This window comes from Eschrichtius robustus, chromosome 3, assembly GCF_028021215.1.
Source record: "Eschrichtius robustus isolate mEscRob2 chromosome 3, mEscRob2.pri, whole genome shotgun sequence".
In the NCBI taxonomy this organism is placed as follows: Eukaryota; Metazoa; Chordata; class Mammalia; order Artiodactyla; family Eschrichtiidae; genus Eschrichtius; species Eschrichtius robustus.
In genome coordinates, this window is record NC_090826.1 from 157910793 (window position 1) to 157937366 (window position 26574).

Consider the following 26574-nt stretch of genomic DNA (forward strand, 5'->3'; position numbering starts at 1 on the left):
CCTCCACAGTGCTGGGAAACTTGCGAGCTTGTGATCTTTCTCCTTCACAGTTCCAACCTTCTTCAGGAGCTAGCGACAGCGATTCCGATTTGAGCCCCGCCCCCTGGAGCCTGCGGGCGCTCGATTGGTGGACGATTCTCTCCAGGTGAGGGCCAACGCGGGAGTGGGCGGAGCCAGGCAGGGGCACGTGATTCGCCGGAGACTGGTGTGCCGGACCCCGGCCACCGTGTCGGCTCCTGGCTGTCGCGTTACCGGGTAGGTGCTGGGGCCACAGCCCGGAGGGGTCTTAGGAGGGATCCTAGGGTGAGCGACGGCTGTACAGCACCTTGAAGGGGTTAGGCGGGCGAGAGAAGGGGGGCTGCGTGCACCCTGATGAGGTGCGGGAAGATGAAGCCTAGCTGTTTCGGGGAAGTGCGGGCCCCCGGGCATCGCCCGGAGTGCGGACGTTTAGGGGCCCAGAGCCGCAGCTGGCGTGTGAGTTAGAGGATTTGTGTGGTCAGTGGAATAACAGTGCAAGGTCCTTGAAGCGGTAGGACTTTCCTTCCTCACGAGTCCCTTGTCTGGGTTTGCGCAGTGAACTCGGGGCTCTCCCACCCCCGTTCGAGTCAGGACTTACCCCTTATTCTGCAAGTGACCTTGGAGAAGTTATTTACCACCTCTTTGCTCCCCAGTGTTTCTTCCGTAGACTGCTTGCTAGGAGATAGATGGAGAGAGGGTGCGGACAAGGGCTTGAGAGTAAGAACACCAGAGGAGAAATAGTGACGTGCTAGGGCTGTCCCCGGGTCCAGCTACAGTTTTTCCTTCAGGGAACATGTATGAGATTTTCCCACTTATTTTGTTTTTTTTCAGAACTGAATTCTACCATTGGACTGCAATTACTTTATGATAGTGAACTTGATCTATTCGCAACCCATCCCACCCCCAGCTGCTGCCACTACTCTCCCCAGATTCTTAAATTGGAATCTGAGGTCAGGAAGGAACTTGGATAAGCCACTTAGTTTGATAAATGTCAGTTTTTCAATCTGTAAAGTGGGGAGAAGTAATAATGGTAGCAAAATCTGTTTTATTATGGGATTATTGGAAGGATTGAAGAAGATAATGCACGTGAATGTAAACTCCTAAGTCAGCATTATAGATCAGGGTTCTGGTGCAACTCTTCACAGATAAGGAAACAGAGGGCTAGGGACATTCATGACTTATCCTAGGGCATGTAGCTATTAACTGGGAGAAGGAGGGCTGGACTTGACCCTTGGCCCAGGGTTTTTCACTTATACCTCACTGATCCTCTTTTGAGTGTTTTGAGGGATATTTCCTTCCTTCCCTTCCTTACATCCCCTTTGTCCCTTCCAGACGTCCCCTGAAGAGCTGCCATGTCTGGGAATTCTGCCCCTTCCTCAGAACAGAACAACAACAACTATGAAACCAAAACAAATCTCCGAATGTCAGAGAAGAAATGTTGTGAGTGTTGGGAAAGAGGAGGGGCTGCTGTCTCCCAGGATTTTATCTTGAGAATATTGTTGTAATTCTAGACTTTGCTGCTTGGTGGGAGTGAGAAATAGTTCTTCGACATGGGAATTTAAAACAAAGTCTACCGGGGGAATTTCCTTTCTGAAACAAGTAGACTCAGTGAAATGTCTGTCCTTGGGGCTAGACTGCTGGTGTAGCCCAGCATTTTCTTCCTGCTTTCTTTAACTGAATCTCTGTCTCCCCCACTCTGGGGGAATCTGCACAGTTGATTGATGCTGAAAGTTAGAGCCAGTATTATTGTACATGCAGTGAGTAAGGCTGAGTGGCAGGGTGCAGGAATTCCTTGGGGTTGCTACTGTTAAGTTTCCCTTTATCTCTTGGGCTAAGTTTTGTGAGGGTGCTGCTCACAGCAGAAATTGCAGGTAGGAACCAGTAGCTTATTTCTACAGGCCTAAGGGGAATCGGCCCTGATATTTCACTTCTCGCCATGTCTTGGGCACCTTACTTTCTCACAGGTTTAGTCTTTACACTCTGCAAACTATTTTTCCTGCAGGTTCATTGCTCTGGGGATGGGTTTCACAGGAGCATTTCCATGCCCATCTTTTAGACAGAGACAGCAGGTGGGTTTGCAGAGAGATGAAGTGTTCTTTCCTGTCCCCATGCATCTGCATGCCTAAGCATCCTTATAGACTGCAAGACTGCAGAGCCCAGGCCAAAAGGTCCTGAGCAGTTGGTCCCTAGATGTTTTGGGGAACCTCTAGGAAAGCTAACTCTTGTTAGCTTCCAGGTTCCTCTGGAACCCTATCAGTCAGTTCTTCTCACTTCAGTGGTTATATATATCAGCAGGTGGAAACAGCCAACCAGCATGAGACCTGGAATCATCTCATGTTTCAAGCTTTCCCCAGAGTCTCAACCTTGATGTCATGCCCTTGTCAGTCTCATGATTAATGATGATCATCTCTTTTCACCTAGCACTGATGAGGCTTGTTGGGGTTTGGGCTGCAGCAGAGGCAGGTTGTTTGGGTGTGATACTGGGGTTGGTGCACCTCTATGATTAGGGTCTTCTTTCTCTGCCAGGGCAGGAAGCCAGGTACTGAGGGCAAACACCCTGTGGAAGATAACTAGTATAGCATGACGTTTGAGTGCAGCCTCTGAAGTCAGACTGCCTGGGTTCAAATCTTGGTTTTACTACTTCATAACTGTGTGCTTTTTTTTTTTTTTTAAAGGAAAAGCAATTTCCCTACAATTCCAATTTGCTATAGGGTTGTGTTTTTTTTTAATTTATTTGTTTATTTTATTTTTATTTTTGGCTGTGTTGGGTCTTCGTTTCTGTGTGAGGGCTTTCTCTAGTTGCGGCGAGCGGGGGCCACTCTTCATCGCCGTGCGCGGGCCTCTCACTATCGTGGCCTCTCTTGTTGCGGAGCACAGGCTCCAGACGCGCAAGCTCAGTAGTTGTGGCTCACGGGCCCAGTTGCTCCGTGGCATGTGGGATCTTCCCAGACCAGGGCTCGAACCCGTGTCCCCTGCATTGGCAGGCAGATTCTCAACCACTGCGCCACCAGGGAAGCCTAACTGTGTGCTTTTAACCAAGTTGCTTTTCTGCCCCATGCCCCAGTTTACTTTTTGATAAAATGGGGTTACTAATAGTATCTTTCCCCAGAGTGATGTGAGAATTGAAAGAGTAAATACAGGACAGCTCCTAGAAGAGTACTGGGCATGTGGTTAAACTGTGTTATTTTTCACTGGTGACTCTATTTGCATGTTGTGTTTGTTCCTGAAACATTATATATAGATTGAATTATAGTCTAAACGCTGTGCTGGGAGCTCACTTTTTAAAAGAGCCCTGTGAAGAATTATATTTTCAGTAAAAAAATGTTTTCTCCTCTTGTTTGACAATATGGTAACCCAGATTTGGGGGTATGGAATGCACACTTTAAAGAGAGGTGCCCTCGTGCTACTAGGACACTTGAGCCCAACAAGAGCAGAGAGCAGGTGGTGGTGTTTGGGGGTCAGGGGGAGTTGATAACTGTGGGAGTCTCTGACCCTGCACAATGCTCAGTGTCAGTCCTTCTAGTCCTGCTTTCTTCTCCATGGGACTCTCCTACCTGCCTTCCTAACTTTTTTTGCATTTTTTTTTTTTTGCCTCGAGGGCTTTTGATTAGTCAAAGAAGCAGTAATCCCAGGTCTCTTTCCTTCCTCTAGACTCTAATTCCTGATCTCTCCTTTCCAAGTTCTACCCTCTTCTCCCCCACTGGAGGTGTCTGGGTTATCCTGAAGCCACCGTCATTCATTTACCCCCCTCTCTTCTCCTTTCGTGGTTGGACTGTGAGACTGTGACAGTCTATGAGAGTATGTGTTAGTTTATTTCCCTTCTCTCTGTTATTTGCCTGTATCTTGGAACAGGCTTCTTGGGCTGCTTAGTGTTCACACCCAGCAGTGGCTTTATTAATAGCTTACCCGTTATCCCATTGCTGTTAATTATACCTGTTGTTGGCTGACTTTGACTCTGGGAAGTGCCTGAACTCAAGGGCTGAAGAATGTCTTTAGGGAGCCAGAACCTCAAAAGGAGCAGTACTGGAATTTCAGCTGCTCCAGGGATGGGGGAGAAGGGGAGGTGGTGCTGGCTCAGGTGCCCTTAAGGTGCTCAGACAACTGGTTTCAGGGCTCAGTGAAAGCAGGAATTAGGGGTAGCAGGGAAGGTCTACATGCTTTTCCTTCTTTGTTTCTTTTATTCTTTGATATTTTGAATAGGTCTGGAACAGACAAGTCCCTGTATGAACCTTCTCCTAATTATAAAAGCAATACGTGTTCATGAAAAATTCACACAGTACAGAAAGAAAGTAAAAAGCAAGAAAATCTCACCATTTCTCCTGTCCCTGTTATGTTTGATTCTTTCCAAAATCTTATTCTGGTGTGTCCTATTAATGGAAATAGGTCCACACTGTACATATTTTGTTCTACCATTCCCCTCCCACACACTTTTTTTAAACTATATTCTGGACATTTTTTTCATGTCGATAAGTTCAAATTTACTTCATTCTGCATGGTATTGCCTTGTGTGGATATGCCAGCCTCTCCCTGATGGACATTTACATTGTTTCCAATTTTCCGCCATCACAAACAATGCTGTAGTGAGCATCCTTGCATATACACCTTTCCCTGTTTGTGCCAGCAGCTTTCCCTACAGAAATAACAGGAGGAAAGATAGACACCTTTGAAACATTGATCAGCATCCCTCAAAAGTTCTATATTGTTAGCTGTTTTTAACATTTCAAAGCACGTGATAGAAATTGGGCATTAAACTATAGCTTCGACGGTTAACTAAAACATTAACTTTCTTAGCGTTTGGCTGCAGAACTTCGGTATGTTATGCTTATCAGTCAAACGGCAGGACACAATTGGCAGTTTTATGACTTCTGATGAATAAAAAGAAGATACTACTAATGAAGCACACTTTAAAGGGTAGCATATTTCAAAATATTGGGGCTGTTTAGAACAAAAAGTGGAAGATGACTTGGTCATGAGAAAGCCGGGAACCATTGGCCTTCTAGACCACCCTTCAGGTTTAGATTAGAGAGCAGAGTTATGCTGGCCACATGGCTCCCTTTTGTCAGGTGCTGACAAGAGCTGGTTACTAGGACTGATTGGGCAGTCATGAAACCAGGAGTCTGGGCAGAGCCCTGACCTTGACTTTCTATTGAGGGACTGTGGGCCAAGCTCTTCCCTTTTCTGGGCTTGAGGTTTTCTGTCCACAGAAGGGAAGTTATCACACCTTCGTTTCCTCGAAGTGTGTTCATGAAGGGAAAATAAGTTTAAGATTGAGAAAGTGAGTTCAGCCTTGTGTAAAGAAGGTAGAAGAGAATTTCAGGATTGAAACAGCTTTCCATTATTTGTCAAGGGGTAAGTTACATTGTCTCCAAAATTAATCAGCATAAAGTGCCTACTGTTCAAATTAAGGTGGTGATGGCTTTGTTTTTTAACAGGCAGAACAGAATGTACCTAGTTTTGCCCATGTGGCAATTTGAGATAGGAAGTGTGGTTTAGTTTTGTCCTTCGGAAACTGAGCAGCGCTGGTTGCAGCAGGTGTGTGTGGGTGTGTTATGGGCAGAGGTGGGAGGTATGGTGCTGGGGGCCACCGTGGGGAGTCCTTGGTGGCCTGTGTTTTCTTTTGTTCTTAGAACTCTCTGTCCAGTTTGGTAAACATGGAGCAGCTGGTTCCCTGGTCGGCCTCAGAGCGTCTCCCAAGTATCAGTTCATTTTCAGCTTCAGGGAGGATAACAGGACCTTTGGGAGAAGTGCCTAATGGGCTGGAAGGTGTGGACCAAGCAGTACTAGAAGTGCAGGTAATGAGCCAAGCCATGGTGATTGAGAAGAGTGCAGTGCTGGGCTGGAGAAAGTGAAGACTCAGGAGGATTTCACTCCTGAAACCTGAGGCAGCTGATCTGTCTGTTAGGGGTCAGAGATCAGGCATTAACATCAGCCGAGGCTGCAGCATGGCGTTTGCTTGTCTTTGTGCTCACTGTTTGGACAGAGATGAAAATCACTTCTGTTGCTCATTGCCTACCTTGGATGGTCTCCTGCTCAGGCCCAGGAATTTTCCATGTGCATAGTAGGTAAAGGACTAAAAGCCAACCCCTCTGACGCCAAGTCTGGGCATCCACCCCTCCTTCACCACCAGGGCCCTGTTTGGCTTCTGGGTACTTCTTGCCAAACACCCCTAGGAAACTCTCTTCCTTCCGAGGTCTGTTCTCTACCCACACCCCTCTGCCCACTTCTCCACTGAGATCTTTTTACATTCCCTTCTCAAAAAATAAAGGATGACGTTCCCATCCAAGTACCCCAGTTTTGCTGAAATTGTTTCTTAGCCTGACAGGGTCACCTTGTCCCAGGGAAGAGGAGCAGCAACTACTTGTGGGGCACCTTCTGGAAAGCAGTGCTGGGAAGACGAAGGCGAAAGTGTTTCTTTCCCATCTGCACACAGGACCACCCTCCTTTCCCATCTGAGCCCTCCCGGATGACCTCAGTGTGGGTCTTGGCCCCAGGAACGTGGCTGGCAGCTTGCAGGGCACTCTCCCACCCCTCCGCCGTGGCAGGATGCACAGGAAGGGGCCAGTCCCTGTGAGCAAGCTGATGAGGAATCAGAGGCTCTTTTTATGGAGAAAAGCTGCCGAGGAAGCACAAGATCAGGATTCTAGGGCCAGCCCTTCCCATGACTCATTGTGTGTCCTTAGGCAAGTCACCTGGCCTCTGAGCATCTAGTTTGCCCCCAGCTGCCCAGTGAGACGTGTCTCTGTAAATGAGCATTCCTGAAATCAATTGTTTTCTAAAGAAGGGCGGACCAATGGCTATTCCTGCTTTTTAAACTGTCTTGCTTTTACTTGGGCCTTTGAGGCAGGCTGGCTGGGATGCCCTTGTGGGCCAGCTTTACCACGAAGCTTCCTGAGGTCTAGTCAGAACCTGTGTCAGGTAGGCGTTGACACCGTCTAAGTGGTTTAGAAGTTCTGGCTTAAACTAGTGGCCTGAGCACAAAGGCCAAAACAGGTTAAGGCCAGGCTCTTTTTTCGGTGCGCAAACTCTTGCCTGTGGCTCTGAAGGGATAGATGGGATCCTCAGGATAGAAACTCTGTTGGATCTGTTATAGGAGCTGGCTCAGTGCTGCACTGGTAGAATCTCCAGGCCCGAGACTTTCCTTCATGGCTGTATCACTCCCGTGTCACTAGATATTCTCATGCTAAGGAAGATGCTATGGTTACTGTCTTTCTAACCTGGCCACTTTTTTTTTCTCTTTCCATCTTGTGCACCTCTGTGAAGACCTTGGACAAGTGGGAAAGACATGTCTTAGTTTGGGTACTTCCTGGAAGTCTGCATGACCCTTTTACTGTCTTTTAGGAGGGTTTACCCGGTATCTCCTCGGTTTGCCTTTCCAGTCCTCCTGGACCCTGGCCTCATTGAGGTGTATGAGGATCAAACCAGATTCTGAGCATGAAGTCCCAGCCCCATGCACAAACCTTACTTGACCCGTCTTTATTTAGTTTTGTTCTGTTCCATTTCCCTCTAGCGTGGGCATCCTACATGACCAACTCCCCAACCCTCATTGTTATGATTGGCTTACCAGCCCGGGGCAAAACCTACGTGTCCAAGAAACTCACACGCTACCTCAACTGGATTGGGGTGCCCACCAAAGGTAGGTGCAAACATGCATTCCTTGGGAAAGGAAGTGATCAGTTCCTGGGCCTCACAGGCCTCTGGGAGACTTATTCTCCCTGGCATTAAGGTTACAGGGTGCTCCTGGCAGCGATGGTGGTTGCTTCCTGGTTTACTGGATTTATTCCCTGTCCATACACTTGTTCCTCCTGGCCTGGCTGAATTGGCCTAGTCTGGGGACAATGCCTTTGATAGGAGTATTCAGAATTAAATGAGTATAGAGCTTTACATTTCCAAAGCCCTTACATCTACATTATCTAGCAGTATCCATGTGGAATAGCCAAAATGGCTGAGGAAGTTGAAAGTCAGACAGTTTAAGACTTGTCCAAATTCTAGTAAGTCAGAACTTGAACTTAACCTGATTCTTAATCTGGTGTTGTTTCCAACATACCATGGTGCTTTTTTCATCCCCTTGGCCACTCTGACATTAGACCAAGAAGTCCCCTTTGGGACATCGTATTGTTTCACTGCTGAAGGGTATGGGTGTCTTCTGCAGTGTTTAATCTTGGGGTGTATCGGCGTCAAGCGGTCAAGTCCTATAAGTCCTATGACTTCTTCCGGCATGACAACGAGGAGGCCATGAAGATACGCAAGTGAGTCTTCTAGGCCTGACTGCCAGGCCAGCTCTTTCTTGGCCGTCATGAGACTGGATGTGATGGGGCTTGGTTTCCCTTTCAGTAAATATCTTGTGGGGATTTTAAGTGGAAGTTATCTGCTGGGCAGCTCACCATGGGCTTGGGTGGGTAGAACAGGGCTCCGAAAGTTGCGTGTGTGCTTGTAGGCTAAGCCTCCAGAGGGGTAAGACGCGTGCATGGGACAGGGGAAGAGGAAAGATATAGGATGGTAGAAAAATCTCAATGGGCAAGTTGAAAGGTCTAATTAGGGAAAATTTTTGATCAGTGGGGAAACTGAACAGGAAGGGGCGTGATCCCTGTGGCACCCCTGCTGTTCATGTCTCTGGCTGTGCCCGAGCTTGGCCCCGGCCCAGTCCTCTGGCTGATTCCTCTGTTCTCTTGGCAGACAGTGTGCTCTGGTGGCGCTGGAGGATGTGAAGGCGTATCTCACGGAGGACAGTGGGCAGATTGCGGTAAGCCTCACCTGCCTCCTCCCCCGTCTCCCCCCTTTCAGCAGCCTGGCTGCACCGCCCCACCTTGGGTCCGCCTTGGTGGGATTTCATTTCTCGGTCCCCGTTCATCTGTCTTGTGGGCTCTCTTCCCAGGTGTTTGATGCTACCAATACCACTCGAGAGAGGAGGGCCTTGATTTTGAACTTTGCCGAGGAGAATTCCTTCAAGGTAGAATCTGCCTCCAAGCTGGAGGAGGAGGGGTGGGTGGAGGTGGGGAGTTAGGAGGGGCACACAGATCTGTTTGACTCTGGTGGGTGAGGACAGGATTGGACATCTGATTCTCTCCTCTTGGTGAGTCACCGCCAGTCCTTGAGTGTTTTCTTTCAGGTCCTTTCTTAGCTCCTTAGCCTGTATGTATGAGGCCCTGGGGATGTGGTAAGAGCTATTTTTAAATGAAGAGGCCTTGAAGGCCACTTTCATGAAAGAAAATCCCAGGGGATGTGGTGGCTGTGGTGGAGCAGATATGAGCGTGTGCTCTTAATTAACAGCCTGGCCATTACTGACTCATTGATCACTGCCTTCTCTCCCTGGCCAGGTGTTCTTTGTGGAATCCGTCTGCGATGATCCCGATGTCATTGCTGCCAACATCCTGGTGGGTGACATCCCCTCACACCACCACCTCTTTATGCCTTGTGTGTGTGTTGGTGGAGGTGGGGTGGGGAGTCAACCCGCTAATGAAAGAGAGAAATAGACGTGTTTAACAACACAGGGTGATCTTTTCGATCTGCCAGAACACCGTTTTGTACTTCCACACTCTTCCCTTGGGAAAAGAAAGAGGCTTTGAGGAAGAAAGTAAGAATTAGCTGTTGAACAGAGGCCAAACTTAAACTGTAGGAGCCCTGGCCCTGTGTTCTGGGTATTAGCTAGATGTTGAGACCTAGGTGTGTTCTTAGAATAGATCAGACCCTTCATTATCTGTGAGGGCCACCTTACAGGAAGGTCATCTGCCCACCACTTGTCTAATATTGAGGTCAGCATTCTATGCACTGAGCATCTCGTGCTGTGTGTGGTCACAGCTTATGCCCGTGCCCATCTGATGGCTGTGCTGAGTGGATATGCATGCACTGTGTCATGGAGGTGCTCTCCCAGCAGTGTGGGAACTTGCTGAAGAGGTGTCTGGTCTGAGTCAGCTGTGTATCAGATCAAGCACCCTATTCTCATTGCCCTTGGGGAGAAATTGAATCCCATTCTGTTTTCCCAGGAAGGTACATAAAAGGATTGGGGCCCAAGAACTGCTTCAGCTGCGTGACTGCCTCTGTCCTTCAGCCAAGGGCAGGCACATGACTCCCCAGTTGTCTTTCCCTTCTTGGTTGCCAGGGTCACAGGACAGGGAGGGGTTGCTCAGTGAATGGGGATTGCCAATGCTCCAGTGAAAGGCCACTTCTATGGCCTTCCTTTTCTTTATTTAGCAGTGGCTGTTGGCAGGAGGGCTGTTAAGGGCAGACCTCTGACTAGGCCCTGCTCTCCCTGTGATTCCAGGAGGTAAAGGTGTCGAGCCCTGACTACCCTGAAAGGAACAGGGAGAATGTGATGGAGGACTTCCTAAAGAGAATTGAGTGCTACAAAGTCACCTATCAACCCCTTGACCCAGACAACTATGACAAGTAAGGTTTAAGGCCAAGGTTTGAAGGGCCTGAGGCAGGGGTCTCATTTGAGAAAAGAGCCTTTCTCCCCTCGTCCCTAGACTTCCCTCTGACAATCCAGACCTCTGTTTACATCATTCCAGGGAAACGAGGTATGGATTTGTGGCCTCTAGGCAGATTGAATCTTATACCTGAACACTGGAGTGGTTTTTATCCTGAGTTCTTCTGGTCTATCCTCTAGAGCATGATTTCTCAACCTTAGCATGACTGACATTTTGAACTGGATAGTTCTGTGCTGTGGGGCTGTCTTGTGCTCTGTAGCTGTCTTTAGCAGCATCCCTGACCTGTGCCCACTAGATACCAGTAGCACTCCCAAGCTGTGACAACCAGAAAGGTTTCCAGACTTTGCCAAATGTCCCCTGGGGAGCAAAATCACCCCCTGTTGAGAACCACTGCTCTAGATCAGTAGTTTTGAATTAGGGTGTTGTAGGACACCCCTTAGAGGTGTGTCATCAGTTTTTGATCAGTTTTTAAAGTTTATTGTGTGTGTGTATAGGTGTATATATATATATATATATACATACATGTATAAAAATATATAGTAATACATATGAATATATGTGCATATATTCCATATGTAAAATAACATAATATGTAAATTTATTTTGCATAAAACAATATATTGTACATGTGTACGCATATATAAGTATATATATTTAAGTGGTTTTTTAGATATTACTTACTATGGCAGTGCCTATCAGCCGTGTGGCATAGAACACAGGTTAACTTGATGTGTGTGAACGAAAAGAGCCGTAGCAAGATGCCAGGACCATGCTGAAGAATGACATGTGCACAGGGAGACCTGTGAGAAGGTGGCCTTTGAAAAAGCATGCAGTCAGTACAGCTCTAGTCAGATAAGAACACAGCCCTGAAGCCAAGCAAATGGCAAGACAGTGTGCATAGCCACTGTTAAATTGCTTCAGTGGTCTGCTTCATCTTTCGAGTCTTTCAGTTCCTTCAAGTATGTTGCCCACAATGTTAGTGTTTGGAGGTGTTTCTTAATACAGAAGTTGAAAACCACTGCCCTAGATATGGCATAATAGTATATTCTTCATTTAGCCCAAAGTCCTACATAGAAAAATATTGTAGAAGAACGTGTGTGTGTGTGTGTGTGTGTGTGTGTGTGTGTGTGTGTGTGTGTGTATAAATGTTACCTCTGGTGGTAGGGTTATGGGTAATTTTTATTTACATCATTCTTTCTTAAAAAAATTTTTTTTGGAATAAACACTTATTATTTTTATAGTGAGAACAATTCCATGATGGCCACAAAGCAAACAGTCTATGTGAGTGCCTTTGAGAGAAACTTGATTTATGTAGATGGGGGGGAACGCACAGAGATCTCTGTCTATGGTTCTGCACCCCCCTCCTCGCCCCTCCCCGCTGGCCGATGCCATACTCTGACTCCGTCTTGACTGCCTCAGGTGGGCGCTGTGCTTCTCAACAAACTTCAGGGTTAGCAAAATCTTCAGGTCATCTAGTCTAGCCCCTGAGGGGAAGCCTGAATTCTGTTTATCTAACTTAGCTACAGTGCCTGGCACAGTGTAGGCACTGAGGAAATGGTACTGCCTGACGAGAAGTTCAGGAAAGTTTACTGCATCTTGGTTCTGAGGAGCGCTCCATCTCTTTCCATTTGGTTCCTTACATCTGGGTCGGGGTGTGGCAGGAGAGGCAGAAGAGCTGCTGGGAGCCTGCAAGTAACTATACAGATCCTTTCCCCTCCTCCTGTTATCCTCAGATTTTCATACCCAGGGGATTTTTTTTTTTTTTTTTTTTTTTTCCTGCTCTGTTCCAGGGATCTTTCTTTCATCAAGGTGATAAACGTGGGCCAGCGATTTCTAGTGAACAAAGTCCAGGACTACATCCAGAGCAAGATCGTCTACTACCTCATGAATATCCATGTCCATCCTCGCACCATTTACCTTTGCCGGCACGGAGAGAGCGAGTTCAATCTCTTGGGGAAGATTGGGGGTGACTCAGGCCTCTCGGTGCGGGGAAAACAGGTGAGTAGTTAGCCAGCAGGCTGGATTTCTCAGGCTTAGAGTTAGAAGGGCATGGTGGATGTCATCTCTTTGATCCCCTTACTTCTTACTGAATCCTATTGGGGTTTAGGCTGTGGTTTCAGATAGTCAAACAAGTAAAGAGACATTTTCTTGTTCACTGATTCTAGCTCTGCATTGAAGGGTGCGTAACTTGGAACCATTTCTGCTGTGATCATTCAGCCATCACATATTTATTGGGCTCAACTTGTATGCTCAGCATGGTACAGGGTGCTCTGGTTAAAGTTCATTTCCTCTTGGGTTTATTATAACTATGTAGCACCTTTCAGAGTTTGACTGGGGTCATGCACATTGTCCTTTTTAGGCTGAGTTAACGGTCCTCTGTGTGTGTGTGTGTGTCTGTGTGTGTGTGTGTCTGTGTGTGTCTATGTGTGTCTGTGTCTGTATTTCCTTTCTTTCTTTCTTTTTTTTTGGCTGTGCCACGCGCGGCATGCAGGATCTTAGTTCCCCTGACCAGGGATCGAACCCGCGTCCCCTGCAGTGGAGGCGTGGAGGCCTAACCACTGATCAACAGGGAATTCCCTGTGTGTGTGTTTGCTTTTAAAATTTTTATTTCATACCCCAGTTTGCCCAGGCTCTAAGGAAGTTTCTGGAGGAACAGGAGATAGCAGACCTCAAAGTGTGGACAAGTCAGTTGAAGAGGACTATCCAGACCGCTGAATCTCTGGGGGTGACCTATGAGCAGTGGAAGATTCTGAATGAGATTGACGCTGTGAGTAGGAAGCTCTGATGGCTAAAAAGCCAGTAAGGGTCTCCTATTCAGGCAGGAACTCTCAGAAGTCACCGTGTGGGCCGTTCATCTAGAAAACTAGAACCACCAAGTAGAGACTTTGAGGAAGCTGAATCTATGGCCAGTTTAGGGAATAAGTGGGAACAATGCACCCCCAATCAGGGCTTCCTGCCTGCTTGACACACCTGTGCCAATGATGGGACCTGAACCAATTTTTGACCTAGCCCCTGGCACCTGGAGAGAGTGAAGTTCCATTTGGATCCTTCATATATTTTCCTCCTAGGAAAAAGAGATAGCTGACAGCTCACTTCTTTAATTTCTGTTTAGGCCACCTGGTCAGCTGTTCTGGAAAAGTCCTTTCCAATTTGTTCTTGGCTTTCTGTGTCCTTGAACGCAAAAGTAGGCATTTCTTTTTCTTTCCTTCCTCTGTACCCTTTTATGCCTTCTACAAGAATTCCCTAGTGCCTTCAGTTTCCCCTCCTTCCCTGCTTCCTGTTCCTTTTATCCTGCTGACTTTTCTTGACCTCTAAGTTCCCCACAGCAGTAGGAGAAAGCGGCAGCTTAAGCTAGAGAGGCGGCCCCCTCTCCCAGTGGCCCTCACCCTGCTAGTCGGTCAGTTGCAGTGCATGAAGGGAGCCAGCCCAGTGCCTGGCACGAATAACTAATATTCTTTACGGCCGCCTTTTCATTTGGGGGGCTGTGTGGGTCCAGTTCGCCTCTTCCAGCCGTGTGGCTCCTGCAGGGCGTGTGCGAGGAGATGACTTATGCGGAGATAAAGGAGCAGTACCCAGACGAGTTTGCGCTTCGAGATGAAGAGAAATATCTGTATCGATATCCTGGAGGGGAGGTGAGATTTCCCTCACGAGGGGTGACTGCCCCACCCTTTGCTAGGGGCTTAGCTTTAATTTTGGGGAAGGACTGAATGTGAGTTTGGGGACCGAGAAAGGGTACTTAAGGCATCATTTAGTTTCTCTTCCTACCTTTGGGGCCTGCTGTGTTTAATTCAGCTCTGGCAGTCGGCAGTCCAATGCCTCATTGATTTGTTAAGATCTCCAGAGAAAGGGTAACAAGATAGCCTCTGTTGCTGAGTATATTTTAGAATCAGCATGGTCTTTTTTAACTTCTTTTTTTTCCATTCCACCCCCACCCAAGCAGGTATAGGACCCAAGTAAATATAAGGGATATGAATGATTTTCCTCTCATCTGCGGTGTTTAAGGCTGCTTGCTGGTCCAAGTGGCTTCATAGTCTAGGGGTGTGAGGCAAAGGTAAATAAAACAAAACAACAGGGGTCTAGGAAATCCGTAGGAGCCTTTGTTGCCTTACACTCTTGCCTATTCTGTCGAGAGAAAAACAACCCCACAGGCTGCATTCAGATTTTCTCTTCTTGACCTGCAATTTTCTCGGTCTGAACATTGCCCTTGAAAAGTCTGAATATTCGCAAGAGATAGCAGGGCTGCGGGTGGTTAGCAGGCGACACGAAGGCGCCAAACCTCCAGGAGGAAAGCCAGCTGGGGAGAAAGGAGAAGCGGCCTCTTAACTCTGGACCCAGCCACCGACTTGGCTGCCAGCTTGCGCCTCCTACCAGCCCGCCCCACTTCCCCCACAGTCGTACCAGGACCTGGTGCAGCGGCTGGAGCCTGTCATCATGGAGCTGGAGCGTCAGGGCAACGTCCTCGTCATCTCCCACCAGGCTGTCATGCGCTGCCTCCTGGCCTACTTCTTGGACAAGGGTGCAGGTGCCATTGGAGGGAAGGGCCGGGGACACATCCACAGGGAGGGGGCTGGACTTGGGGTGGCACCAGGATCCCTGGCAACGAGACCTCCCCCTCTTCCACTCAAATCAGAGTACATTCTTCAGGCAGCAGTGTGGGGCTCCCAGCAGCCACTGGGCCAACTACTTGCTGAATTTACTCTGCTGGTGCAAAAACCCCCAGTGGACAGCAGCTGCTGCTTTAGCTCTTGGTCCTGCCTGGCTAAAGGGGCAGCACTGCGCTAACACTCCTGGCAGCATTAGAAAAGTGGTTGAACATTCCCGGCTTGTTACTTGGGCTACTAGGAGGGTGATAATCTTAGAAGCATCTTCATCCTTTGGATTCAGGGTAGACGGTTTCTGGGGAGAGCAATAAGGAAGTGCTGCTGTCTTCTCTGATACTCCCCTCCCTTCCCTTCCTGATCTACCTGAGCTGCTGGGAAGCCTGCAGGTTGACCTTTGGTGTACCCACGATGCCCCAGTCTTCCCTTCTGTGGGACCCTGGCTGCGGCACTTACTCTTGTTTTGCCTGCAGGGAAGGATCTAAAGTGGGCTTTTTTCCTTTCTTAGCCACTAGGTAGCTTGGGTGTCTTCCTTGGAGGCTATGTTGATAATTGTCTGTGGGGTTAGAGGAGGAGATGTCTAACTCCAGGTCAGGGTAAAGAAAACTCAGGAGCGCCTTAGATGCTCTCTTCCACTAACTTGACCTTGCTTCATAATACTGAGACTTCCTCTACCTGGTCTTTCTGCTTTCAGATGAGCTACCGTACCTGAGGTGCCCTCTCCATACCATCTTCAAACTTACTCCTGTGGCCTACGGTAACTATGAGCCTAGGAGCTGGGCAGGAGGTGGGGATAGAGGAAGGTCAGGATTTTTGAATTTTCTCTGAAGTTTGCCTAGAAGTTCGACTTCCTCACCTGTATATACCAGGGAAGTTCCATCAGTGCCTTCCATTTTTAAAGGGATGTATGTATGTATTTGGGAATATATATGTTCTTTTATTACCATACTGAAACTAAGGAATTTTCCTTTGAGCTTTTTTCCTGAAGACCTCTCCACTTTCCTCTGTTTTCTCAGGGTGCAAAGTGGAAACAATTAAACTTAACGTGGAGGCTGTGAACACTCACCGTGACAAGCCAACTGTAAGTATTTTCCCACGGATGACATGCTGGTTCCCCATCACTTCGAGTCTTTGAACCTTTGACACCGAGAGACTGGGTTTCTTTTATGTACAAAAGGAAAACCGATCCAGAACTCATGTCCCATGTAGTTTGCTTACTTCCAAAAAGAAGAGATGTTGGAATTACTATTTTTTTAAATCAGTACCTCTTTCCTGAGTCTTAACCTTGCAGATTGGCTCTTGGAAATCCAATGAACTATGGAAAGTGTTTGGCAGAAGTGAAATGCAAATCTTCCCCCCAGAAAGCACTCCCTTTAGAAAGCAGGATCCAGAGGTGCCTGTAAGCTGGGGTCAGGAGGTATAGGGTTGTTCCTAGGTCTGTCCTGGTAATCTGTGTGATCTTAAATAACCCCCTTCCTTTCTTTGAGCCTCTTTCCTGCTTTGAAGTATGGTGCTCAAGGAGCTTCTACCCCTACAATCTTTAGTCTCCCGGGGCTGGGGGACCAGGCCGTGGCCCACGTCTTAGGAGAAACCCCATCTGCAGAGGAGCAGGAGTGCAGGAGGCTGCTGTGGTTTATGAGTGAGCTTTTGGCTTGGCTTTCATTTGTGTGGTGTCCCTCGTTTCCAATCAGAACAACTTCCCCAAGAACCAAACCCCTGTAAGGATGAGAAGGAACAGCTTTACGCCTCTGTCCAGTTCGAATACAGTAAGGCGTCCAAGAAATTACAGTGTTGGGAGCCGGCCCCTCAAGCCCCTCAGCCCTCTACGTGCCCTGGACATGCAAGAAGGGGCCGACCAGCCGAAGACCCAAGTCAGCATTCCGGTGGTGTAACCGTGTGTCTCCCTCCCGTCCTGGCCTCCTGCCCTTGTCACTAATCACCAAGGAGTCATTTAACTTCCAACTCCCACCCCCACCCGCCCCAGCCCCACACCATGGGTCTTAGCAGAGAATGTGAGGTCATGTGTTTCCAGACCAACCTTAGCTAGTGTAGGGTGTGAGACATCTCCCCGCCCAGGGGCAAGCTGGCGAGTTGGGTGTTTTAGGACAGGTCCTCAGTTGGGGGTGTCTGGAGGAGGAGGAAAAGGGATCCACTCTCCTGGGGTGATTGGCAGAGCTGGGGCTGAGGCTTAGCTGTGGTTCCTGTCTGTCCACGGTGTCTAAACTCACTAATGTCCTTGTGTTGGTAAAGTGGGGGCAGGGTGGAGGGGGACACAGAAGCCCATTTCCCTTCCACCTTTGTCTCTTCCAGGTGTGCTTTACTCACAGTCCTGACCTGCCTGCTTTCTTCCCCCCTCTCATGTCCCCTTTGGATTGCCCATTGTGATGCATGGCATTGTTGTGTGTCTGTCTAGGAGGGAAGGGGCGGTGGGTGGGAGAGAAGTCTGGCCTCCGTTGATGTTCTCTGCCGTGGGCCTAGATGGATCTGGACTGGGGGAGCCTTTCTTTTCCCTTCTCCCTGCCTCTCAAGCCAGGTCCTATAAGGGTCAGCCCAGGCTACAGAACATCCACAGAAACTCTGGAGCCTGCAGGTAGACATAGGATGAGAGTTCTTGCCTCCTTTCATGAGAAACAATCCTAAAGTCTTCAATACCCTGGGGGAAGCTGGCTTTCAGTCTGTGTGAAATATCTTGGTTTGTATTTTTCAGACATAGGTCTCTGGGCTGCAGAGGGGTGAGGTCTCTGGGCTGCAGAGGGGTAAGGTTTAGGAGAGTAGGCTGGCCTCTGGCTCTTACAGGCCTTTTGGAGGAGTGTCATACATTTTCTCCAGTGGCTCCTGGCTTCTTTGCCAACTACAGGAACTTTGCTGCCAAAGCCAGTGACCTCCGGGACTGTTCAGAAGGACAGAGTTAGATTCAGGAGTCACCACTGAGGTTTGAATTGCTCAAGGGAAAGGCAGGGAAGAGTTCACTAGAGCTGCTAGTGAACTAGTAATTTTCAACACATTCTAGTAATTCTCAACACATTCTCCTTTGTAAGTTAAAAAAGTTTTTGCGTGAGCAGTTTTTTTCCCCAGATATTGGGAAAGCCTGGTGATAAATTAAATCCCCCTCCCTAGGGTATTATTTTATCTCATCTTGATGTCCAGAGTAGTCTTGGAATCCTGTGGGGTCTAGCTCTTGACTGTTTACGCATTTACTTGTGTCATTTTATTTTTTCTGCAAGATTAAATAGGAAATGTTTAGAGTAGGGATTCTTAGCCCCTTGGTGGCCCACGATGGCATACCTCCCCCAATTTTGTATACAAAATATATGAATATACGTATGTGCATTTTTCTGAGAGGCAAGTCTAGAGTTCTCATGAGATTTTTAAAAGAGAGAGAGGACCCCGCACCTTAAAGTTATCAATCTGTCTCTTAGAGGTGACCAGTGAGAGCAAGTGAGCTATTTGCCAGGGATGTTTTTGTTTGGTAATAGGAGACCTTTTGTTGTGCTTCTCATCTAGGAGTCTTCATTAGAATCCCCTATAGAACTTTTGAAACATGCACATGCCTGTGTCCACTCTAGGCTTAATTCTGACTCATTCTCTGGGATTACGGTCTTGGCATGCATGTGTTTAAATAGCTTCTCTGATGATTCTGAATCATACTCCAGGTTAGAACTCTATTTTATGTTGTTGGGTGGAGAAACAGTAGTTCCTTGGACCAAGCGTCAACCTGGGAATTCTGAATTCCTCATGGTTTTGAAAGGACAGTTCCCTGGAGTTAGATGTGTGAGCAGATCACAGTATTGAATGAAGTTACCCCCTCATTGTTACTTCAGGAAGCAACCTGTTCCGGCTTTAACACTTTACATTGCAGGGTGATGTGGAACAAATCACTGTGTCATATAAACGTCCTATGATAATAGCTGAGAATTTTAAGCACCCTGGAGAGAGGTACTGAGATAAAACTTGTGGGATGATAAAGGTTATCATCACAGGCAGCTGGCTTGTGACCTTGAGTCCTTTATTGCTACATCCTGAGTAGGACATCACAGCCAATTTCAAAGGCCACTTGCCTAGATTCTGCTCGAAATTGCCTTCCAGACATAAGGTAACTTCCTATTCCTGTTTAGCCATTATATAATGTGTACCTAGTGTCCATGTTTGTGGGGCTTTGGGCTGGGTGGAGTGGTGGTGGGAGAAGGAGACACCGAAGCAGGAGAAAAAGTCCTTGCCCTGAAAAAGGTTATTTTAGAGAAAGAACATATAATTTATAATAAATGAACATTTGTGAAAGAGTAACACATTGAGTCAGTAAATGTGGATGTCCAAATGGAGTAGAGATTCCTTCTGACTTCTCTTGTCCTACATGTATGAGACTAAAAGGGTTGGGAGTGGGAATGTCCCCCAGAATGATGTGGTCTAGGAGGTGTGTGTGGCACTTTTACAAGGTTGTCTTGTCTAGCTTTGCTTGGCTGGTGGCATCTTTAGCCCAAATGGGCATTCAGTCTTTTCTCTTGCCGTGAGGTGAGAGTGATTCAGAACTAATGCATGAGAAGGAGCATTCTGATCCAAGTTGTGACTTTGGGCTGTATGTACTCCTAGCGAGAAGAGAATTCTCTAACAAACTAGCATTGTATTACCTTGTTATAAACCCCTGCATTAGACACAGGGCACTGGGCTGTTCATTTGGGCTCTCAGCCTGCTGATATTTTGCCATTCTCCCCACGTGTTAGTTTGCTTCCCCAAGAAGAGGAGCATGAGGTGGTCTTATTATTCTCAGATTGGACATGAGAAATTAGAACTTGACAACAGCAAGGACTTCAGCGTTGTTTGGTTTTTAGAGCAAGATCCCTCCAGAGAAGTTTCAGCAGAAAGGAGTCAGGAGAGCATAGAATAGAATAGAGCTCTCATTCCACATTTTAGAGAAGTCCTGTTCCCTATCTTTTCTTTCCTGTCCTCCTCTCCCCTTCTTATTTGAGTGTGTGTTGGTAGTATATACACGTTACTCTGATTATGTGTCTATCACAAATGCTAGTAAGAAAGGATGAACTCCAGAGTACCTTTTGCTGAGGCTTTCAGCTGTGTTATGGGAGAAATAGGTGAAGGCTTTAGCATTTAATCTACTGGTAGAAAATTAGGAAAGGAAAAATCACTGTATTATCTTTGATAATCATTGATTATCTTTTTCCTGCTTTAAAACTAAATGAGGAATTCCGTGACAGATATGAAGAGGAATCTAAAGCAGATTTAGACAACTAGCTTCTTTTCCTATCTCTTAATCCTTAAATTGGAATTTGGCTCATATTTATTATCTGTATTGTTTTTGCTTTTGTTTTGGTAAGGAGATTGTTTTGCATTCAGTTGGAAAGTAGAATAAGAAAATCTGTTAAAATCACGCATTGTGCCAGGGGTCTGCCCCATATCCTTAACTCTGGTTTTTGATTTTTTGTGTTTTTTTGTCCATCCCCCACCCGCCCACTAACTCCCAAGAAGTTAGGGTTAGGAGCACAAGATATTTGTATCCTAGACTGAACGGTTGAGTGTTTCCTGTGAGGATCTGGGTGTTCCTCTTTGCAACCCACATGTGATCTTTAGAGACACTGGCATTTTGAAGAAACATGATACAGCTGTTTGGAAATAAATCCATCTTATGGTGTATCTGTGAGTAGAAGATCTGAGTACCAGAGAAACTCACTGATGCTTGGGGTAGCCAAAGGACAAGGGGAATAAGTGCCTAATAATTGAGGGAACTCTATCTGGGTTGTATAGTCTTATGCACATTCCATTGTCTTTGTTAAGCCCAGAGGCCATGTTGTGTTTGTTTTCCAGAAATTTGATAACTTTACATAGGTTTTCCGGTATACATTTTGACTTGTGTTTTAAAATATTTTAATTTGAATTAAATAATTTTATTGGAATTAAATATTTTAATTTTAATTTGATTCACAATTGAATCAGGTTGCAACATTGGCAGGATTGATCTCTGACTTCCGATCGAGGTGACACAGACATTAGAAGTATGTCCAGGAATTTAATTTAGGCTCATCATGTCTAGAACACTGTATCTAGAAGTATCTATATGCTGACTGCCTGACAGACTGTGGTAGGGTCCGCATGCTGCCTGACAGATTCTGGTAGGGTCCCTATGCTGAGTAACCAACAGGCTCTACTAAGATCTGTAAGCTGACAAGTCTGACTGTTTTCTAATTGTACCAGTTGACACTGTATGCATGTTACTACAATTCTCTGTCTATTGTACATGTCCTACAAAGAAAGGAAGTAACCACTCCACATGTTTTCTTTAGGGGGAAGTTCTATACACTATGATTTTTAATAGATACTTCTTTTTAGAGTAGCAGCCAAATTCTAATCATTTTGTAGAAAATGAAGTTTGAACATCACTTGTAAGTTATTTTGTAAACTCAGCTAAGGAAATGCCTGCTCAGAGCCTGACACTGTTACCTCTACTTGAAGTCATCCTATCCATTCCCCCATTTCTGGGCAGGACTTCCACTTTCTGAACTTTCTGTGTCCTCAGCTTCCCGGCTATGGGCTGTAGCATTCCATTGGATAATGCTGCTGTTTTTAGTCCGCTACCCATTTGCCTCTTAATTATAATATAATCAATAAAAATGCAAAGGAAATTTTGGCAAAAGTATTCTTTTCAGTAAGGCTTTCACTGGGGATCCATGACCAATTTTTACCTACTCAGTGTTTTTTATATCTGAATTGCTTGTGTACATCTTTTTTTTCTTGTGTTGAAGTAACAAAATCAATTCATTCTGATATGGTGATAGTTTTGCTGTGGCAAAAGCAAAGGACTTGTCACCAGCTGTGCCCTTTGGAGGGATTGGGAGTGGGCTCAGCACCACTGGGTTAAATGGAATGGACTGAGTTGGGAACCGAAGCAATAGAGCTATCCTGCATGTTTCCTAGGCACAGCTGTGTTGAAAGAAGGAATGTTAATCCTTAGCGGCATTCTAATTTAATCTGGTGACATTGATGTCAAAATATGGCACTCAGATCCACGTAAGGTATATAACTGTATTTGAAATGTGTTTTTGTGTGTGTGTGTGTGGAATGGGTAAATAAAATTGTTGAGTAACTTGAATCTATCAGAAGGCTTCTGGGTTTTTTGTTTTGTATTTTGGGTTGTGTTCTCCACCACTCCCCCACCCCCAAAACTTTGCCTCAGGTTGCTTGGCGACTGAGCCTCAGACCAGCAAAAGCCAGACCACCGAGTGACTGGAGTCCTTGGTGGAGGCGTGGCTCTCTTGCACCACCTTCTGGGGAAGATGGGAAGGACATTATAGAAGGCACCTGAACTTAGTCGTGTGTACTTTTTGGCGCCTCTACAAGAATTAAGAAAAAATTACCTTTGACCACACTGTGCTCTGACTCACACTAGCAACGTGGAACTCATTATTTATTGTGGAAAAAAAAAAACCTTTGGCGATCTCTTAGAATTAGTGGACTGTTCCTTCTAAAATACTACCTTCCTGTTTCTAAAGAGATTACAGCTGGTGGGGTAAAATGGCATTTAACTGCTTCTGCGATAGGAAAAACAGGTGGGATTGTGTCACTATTCTCGTGCCTTATTTATTCCCTGTTACGTTAACAAGGACCAGGAGCTCATTAGACCTGCAGGCTCTTGGGCCCCATCCCTGGCCTGCTGAATCAGACTCTTCATTTTAACTGGATGACGAGGCAATTCAGATGCACATTTAACATTTGAGAAACACTGTTCTGGGGGAAGAATTTCTCACAAGGTCAAAGGTTGGATCCCAGTTTATGGGAGGAAGTTGACTATTGCTCTGATGACTGGTTTCAGGATGGACTGGGTTAACTACAGCAGTAGGGACCCTCCTCAGAAGCCAAGTAGCCCCTGCCCGCAGTATCGTTTTTTTGGCCTGGTCTTTTGGCTGATGTAGCCTAAATACTCTCCTTTTACCACGGGGCTCCCTACTGCTTCCGCCTCCTATCTTGGATATGTAGCTTAGCTCCAGGTCTGAAAGGAGTGCTTGGTCCAACATGGTCACAAGGTCGGTTCCTCAGGGAAAGAAGCTCAGGACTAGGCCATTAGAGTTCGTCTGACTCCTGAGGGTAGAGGGGCGTGTGCTAGCCCACCGATGTGTTCACGCACGTGTGCGGACGTGGGGATGTGAGCCGCGGGGAGCACTGGAAGGGTGGGTGAGGGGTTCTGCTCAACTTCCTTCATTAGTCATTTGGCGGCAGTGTAATGGCTTTATTTCTCTTCCTCTCTGGCTCCTAGGCGGAGACCTCGCTGGCTGTGCATAGGCTCTCCTCTCCGGCCTCCCCCACATTGCTCTCCTGATGATGTGAAGCCTGAGGCCAGACCTCTCCGGGAGACTGGCCTACTGAAAAACTTGGCATGTCAGCTCCAAAGGGGCTTGAGCAGGAAGTTCAGTGGGGATTGGACATTCGGGGCCACCCAAATGAGCCCTGAAAAAGCTACACCACATTTCTTCCCCTCATGCCTAATGGGAATATCAGTTACACTGAAAAACTTGACTTCCCTGTGCCTCAAAACATTTCACAGCCTGAACCAATTTCGTTTTGATCATCTCTTTGTTAGGTGTGGCCCAAGTTGGTCAATCCTGTTCCATTTTGGCATTTAACATCTGACCTGTGACTGTATCCCTAGCTGGCTTTCTTTGCCTAATGTGCAAATGTACCTCTTCAGATTTAAGTGTTTCCAAGTGAGAGGGCTGAACTCCAGCAAACCATTTCTGTGCTGTAAGAGCTGGTCTCTACATCCACTCCAAGTGCGCAGGCTAGGGTACAATATGCATGGGTTTGCGGTCACTTTTTCGTCACATTGGAAACGAGACAAATTCACCAGGTGAATGGAGGGTATCTGAGAAATTCAGTCCCTAAAACGTCTCTTCTGCGGTGACGGAAGAGCGGCATCAGTAGCAACCTTTTTGTTTAGAGAAGTTTTTCTTGTTTCAGGCCCCTTGAGGGCAGGATCTGACTACAAGACTCCACAAAATATGTACCTTTCTTCTGAGTTCTCTTTTGTAGCTACTGTATTTTCTACCTGATACTGTGTGCCTCTCAAAGCTGAAGAGGGCTGACGTCCTCCTCTCTGGTGGTTGGAAATGAGGGCTGGAGAGAAAAGTAGGGTGCCATTTGGATCACATGAAGAAGTAAAAGAAGTTTCCTTGGGAATCGACTCTCCCAAGGAGTTCTTTTGGTTTCAGAACAGGTGCAGGGAGACATGCCCTTCTGTGGGGTCTGCTACCGTGATACGGTCTCTAAGAAAGCTGTGGTTATGACTTCAAGAGCATCTGGTCTTCTAATCCCTTCCTCTTAGCTAATTGTCACTATTGTGGTCTACTGGTCTCTCATGTAGAACCTTGGGGGAATGGGATGGGGGGGAACGAAGCCCTCAATACATTAATCGTGGTTTCCCTTAAAGATAAACCAGGTAATTATTCCTTAGATCAGTGATTGTCAAATATACAAATATGTCCCTGCAGATGCGATTTTAATACGTCACTGCTCCTGAAGGAAGGCATGGAAGCTCCCAAGGATACTGTATCTTACAAGCAAAATCCTTTTTTTTTTTTTAAAGAATAGTAAGTTATTAACTTTTTAAATTTTTTTCCCCTTTTCATTGAGATGCCCACTTGCTGGTCAAGAGGGTGAGTAGCAAGAAGAGTAGTGCAATGCAATTTTCCCGAATGGTTCTTTTATACTGTGGATGATACAGGACCCTGTTACCTAAGATGTGATGCGCTGGGCTGCTGGCAGTTCAGCAACCAGCAACTAGGAGCTTATTTTAAGTGCACAAAGCTGCCTTCAGAAAGTCTCCTGACCCTGCTCTGTAGCAGGTAATTTTCATCTAGCTGCTCATAGCATGTTGTACTGTAATGATTTTGTTCTTGTGATGCAGGTTTCTTTCTGCATCTAAATACACTGTCTTTTGATGATCTGATAAATGTTTTTATTTAGTTATTTATTCATCCATGTAAGGTATTTTTAAGTCCCCATATTAATATCTGCATGTATTTAATCAGAATGTAAGGTAATTTGTGTTGTCAGGTTTTGTTTGGTAGAAATTTAGGTATTTTGAGTATTTAAGTTTAAAGTCCATAGTATTACCTTAAATTAAAATTTCAGAATGTAGGTACCCGTCTTCTGTAAAAGGATAATAACTATGTGAAGGCACAGTGGATTTCTTTTGAATACTTTTTTTTTCATTGATTTTTATTATAAGTATAAACCAAGAGATACATTTCTCTGGAGAAAAGTTTACTTCCTGGATAAATAAGATCATGCTAAAATTTGTGAATAATATGTATTGCTTTTGTAATAAGAAATATAATAAAAGTTATTTTTAATTAAAAAGTGCAGCTAATTTTTAAAATCACACACAAAAGAAGGTAATGTTTGGTACATTATACATACACAATAGTAACACCATGCAAAATATATTTGAAGCTAGCTAGCTTCTTTTAAATGATTCTCAAATTATTAGATTGTGTATATATTAACAACTGGTGGTTTTAACTGGTGACTTCTGCCTTTATCAAGTTCCATTAGCATTTCAAAATGATATTAGTGGGATCATTACTGCCATGCATTATCAACATTCTAGAGCTTTATTAATTTATTTAATGAATATTTAATGATCACCTATTGGTTGCCATGCAATGACTAAACAAAGTCTGTCCTCTTTCTAGAGTTTATTATTAGAAAGGATACAGTTAACAGCAAGTCTGTAACCCATCCCTCCCTTCTGGGAGGGAATGCCTTCCCCTTATAAATGACCTTGACCAAAACCATTTTTAGATAATAGTTATGCAAATATTTATGAATAAGGAACTTGGAACACTCTAGGATGGTTAGCAATGGAGATAAAATGAAACGTTCATAGTAACAGTAAAACAATTATAAATTCTATAAGCGCAAGGGCTCTGATATCATGAAAATGACTTAGGAATTCTCCCAGTTTGAAATTGAGAGAAAGTGCTAAATGTATGAGCTTTAGTAATGTATCTGGAGGAGTAACAATAATGAGGGTGTCAAGGGTGTGATTTCCTTGGAAAATTCTCCAAGCCCTTTTGTAAGTTTTCTCTTATTCAGCAATCAAGCCACTGTTTGAAGAAGGCTGGGAGTGTCTTTGATCATTCTCCCTGTTTTATAAATAGGTGAATGAACACCCTTATTGTGTGACTCACCTCAATATTGATGGAGTTTTTGTCAAATTATAAGATTTGTGATGGTGAGGGCCCAATAAACACATAACATACTACTTTTCAATATAGCTGGAAACTTAAAAGATGATCAGGATTAGAAAATGACTGTTTGGAGAGTGCTCCAGTGTTGGGTAATGGTCATTATTTGCTTTATTTCTGTAGCCGTAATTGTTACATCATCATGTGTTAACTTTCTCCAGGGTCTTCACCGGGGACTCACCATGAGGAGGGTCAGCCTTTGGGTTCACTAGCTTGTCCTTGTTGGTGACAACCCCACTGGTACTTCCCCTGGCAGTCTGGCAATAGCCTGTTACCATGCTTTAT

At 45.8% G+C, this 26574-nt stretch overlaps 1 protein-coding gene across 6 annotated transcripts; it reads left to right on the forward strand.

Moving 5' to 3' along the window:
* Positions 1-25308, forward strand: PFKFB2 (6-phosphofructo-2-kinase/fructose-2,6-biphosphatase 2). Of its 6 annotated transcripts, XM_068541639.1 has the most exons (16): positions 167-255; positions 1351-1458; positions 7526-7651; positions 8168-8264; positions 8692-8758; positions 8891-8965; positions 9333-9389; positions 10277-10401; positions 12233-12440; positions 13063-13209; positions 13970-14074; positions 14835-14964; positions 15735-15797; positions 16057-16121; positions 16732-16911; positions 23298-25308. In XM_068541639.1, exons 2-16 carry the CDS (start codon positions 1371-1373, stop codon positions 23358-23360), a joined length of 1596 nt encoding a protein of 531 aa, XP_068397740.1. In that variant the 5' UTR covers positions 167-255; positions 1351-1370; the 3' UTR covers positions 23361-25308. The 6 variants fall into 6 exon arrangements, with proteins under 6 accessions (XP_068397737.1, XP_068397740.1, XP_068397738.1 ...); XM_068541636.1 differs by lacking the exons at positions 167-255; positions 23298-25308 and adding an exon at positions 1-145 and having other exon boundaries at positions 16732-21669; XM_068541637.1 differs by lacking the exon at positions 16732-16911.
* Positions 25309-26574: the final 1266 nt, after the last annotated feature.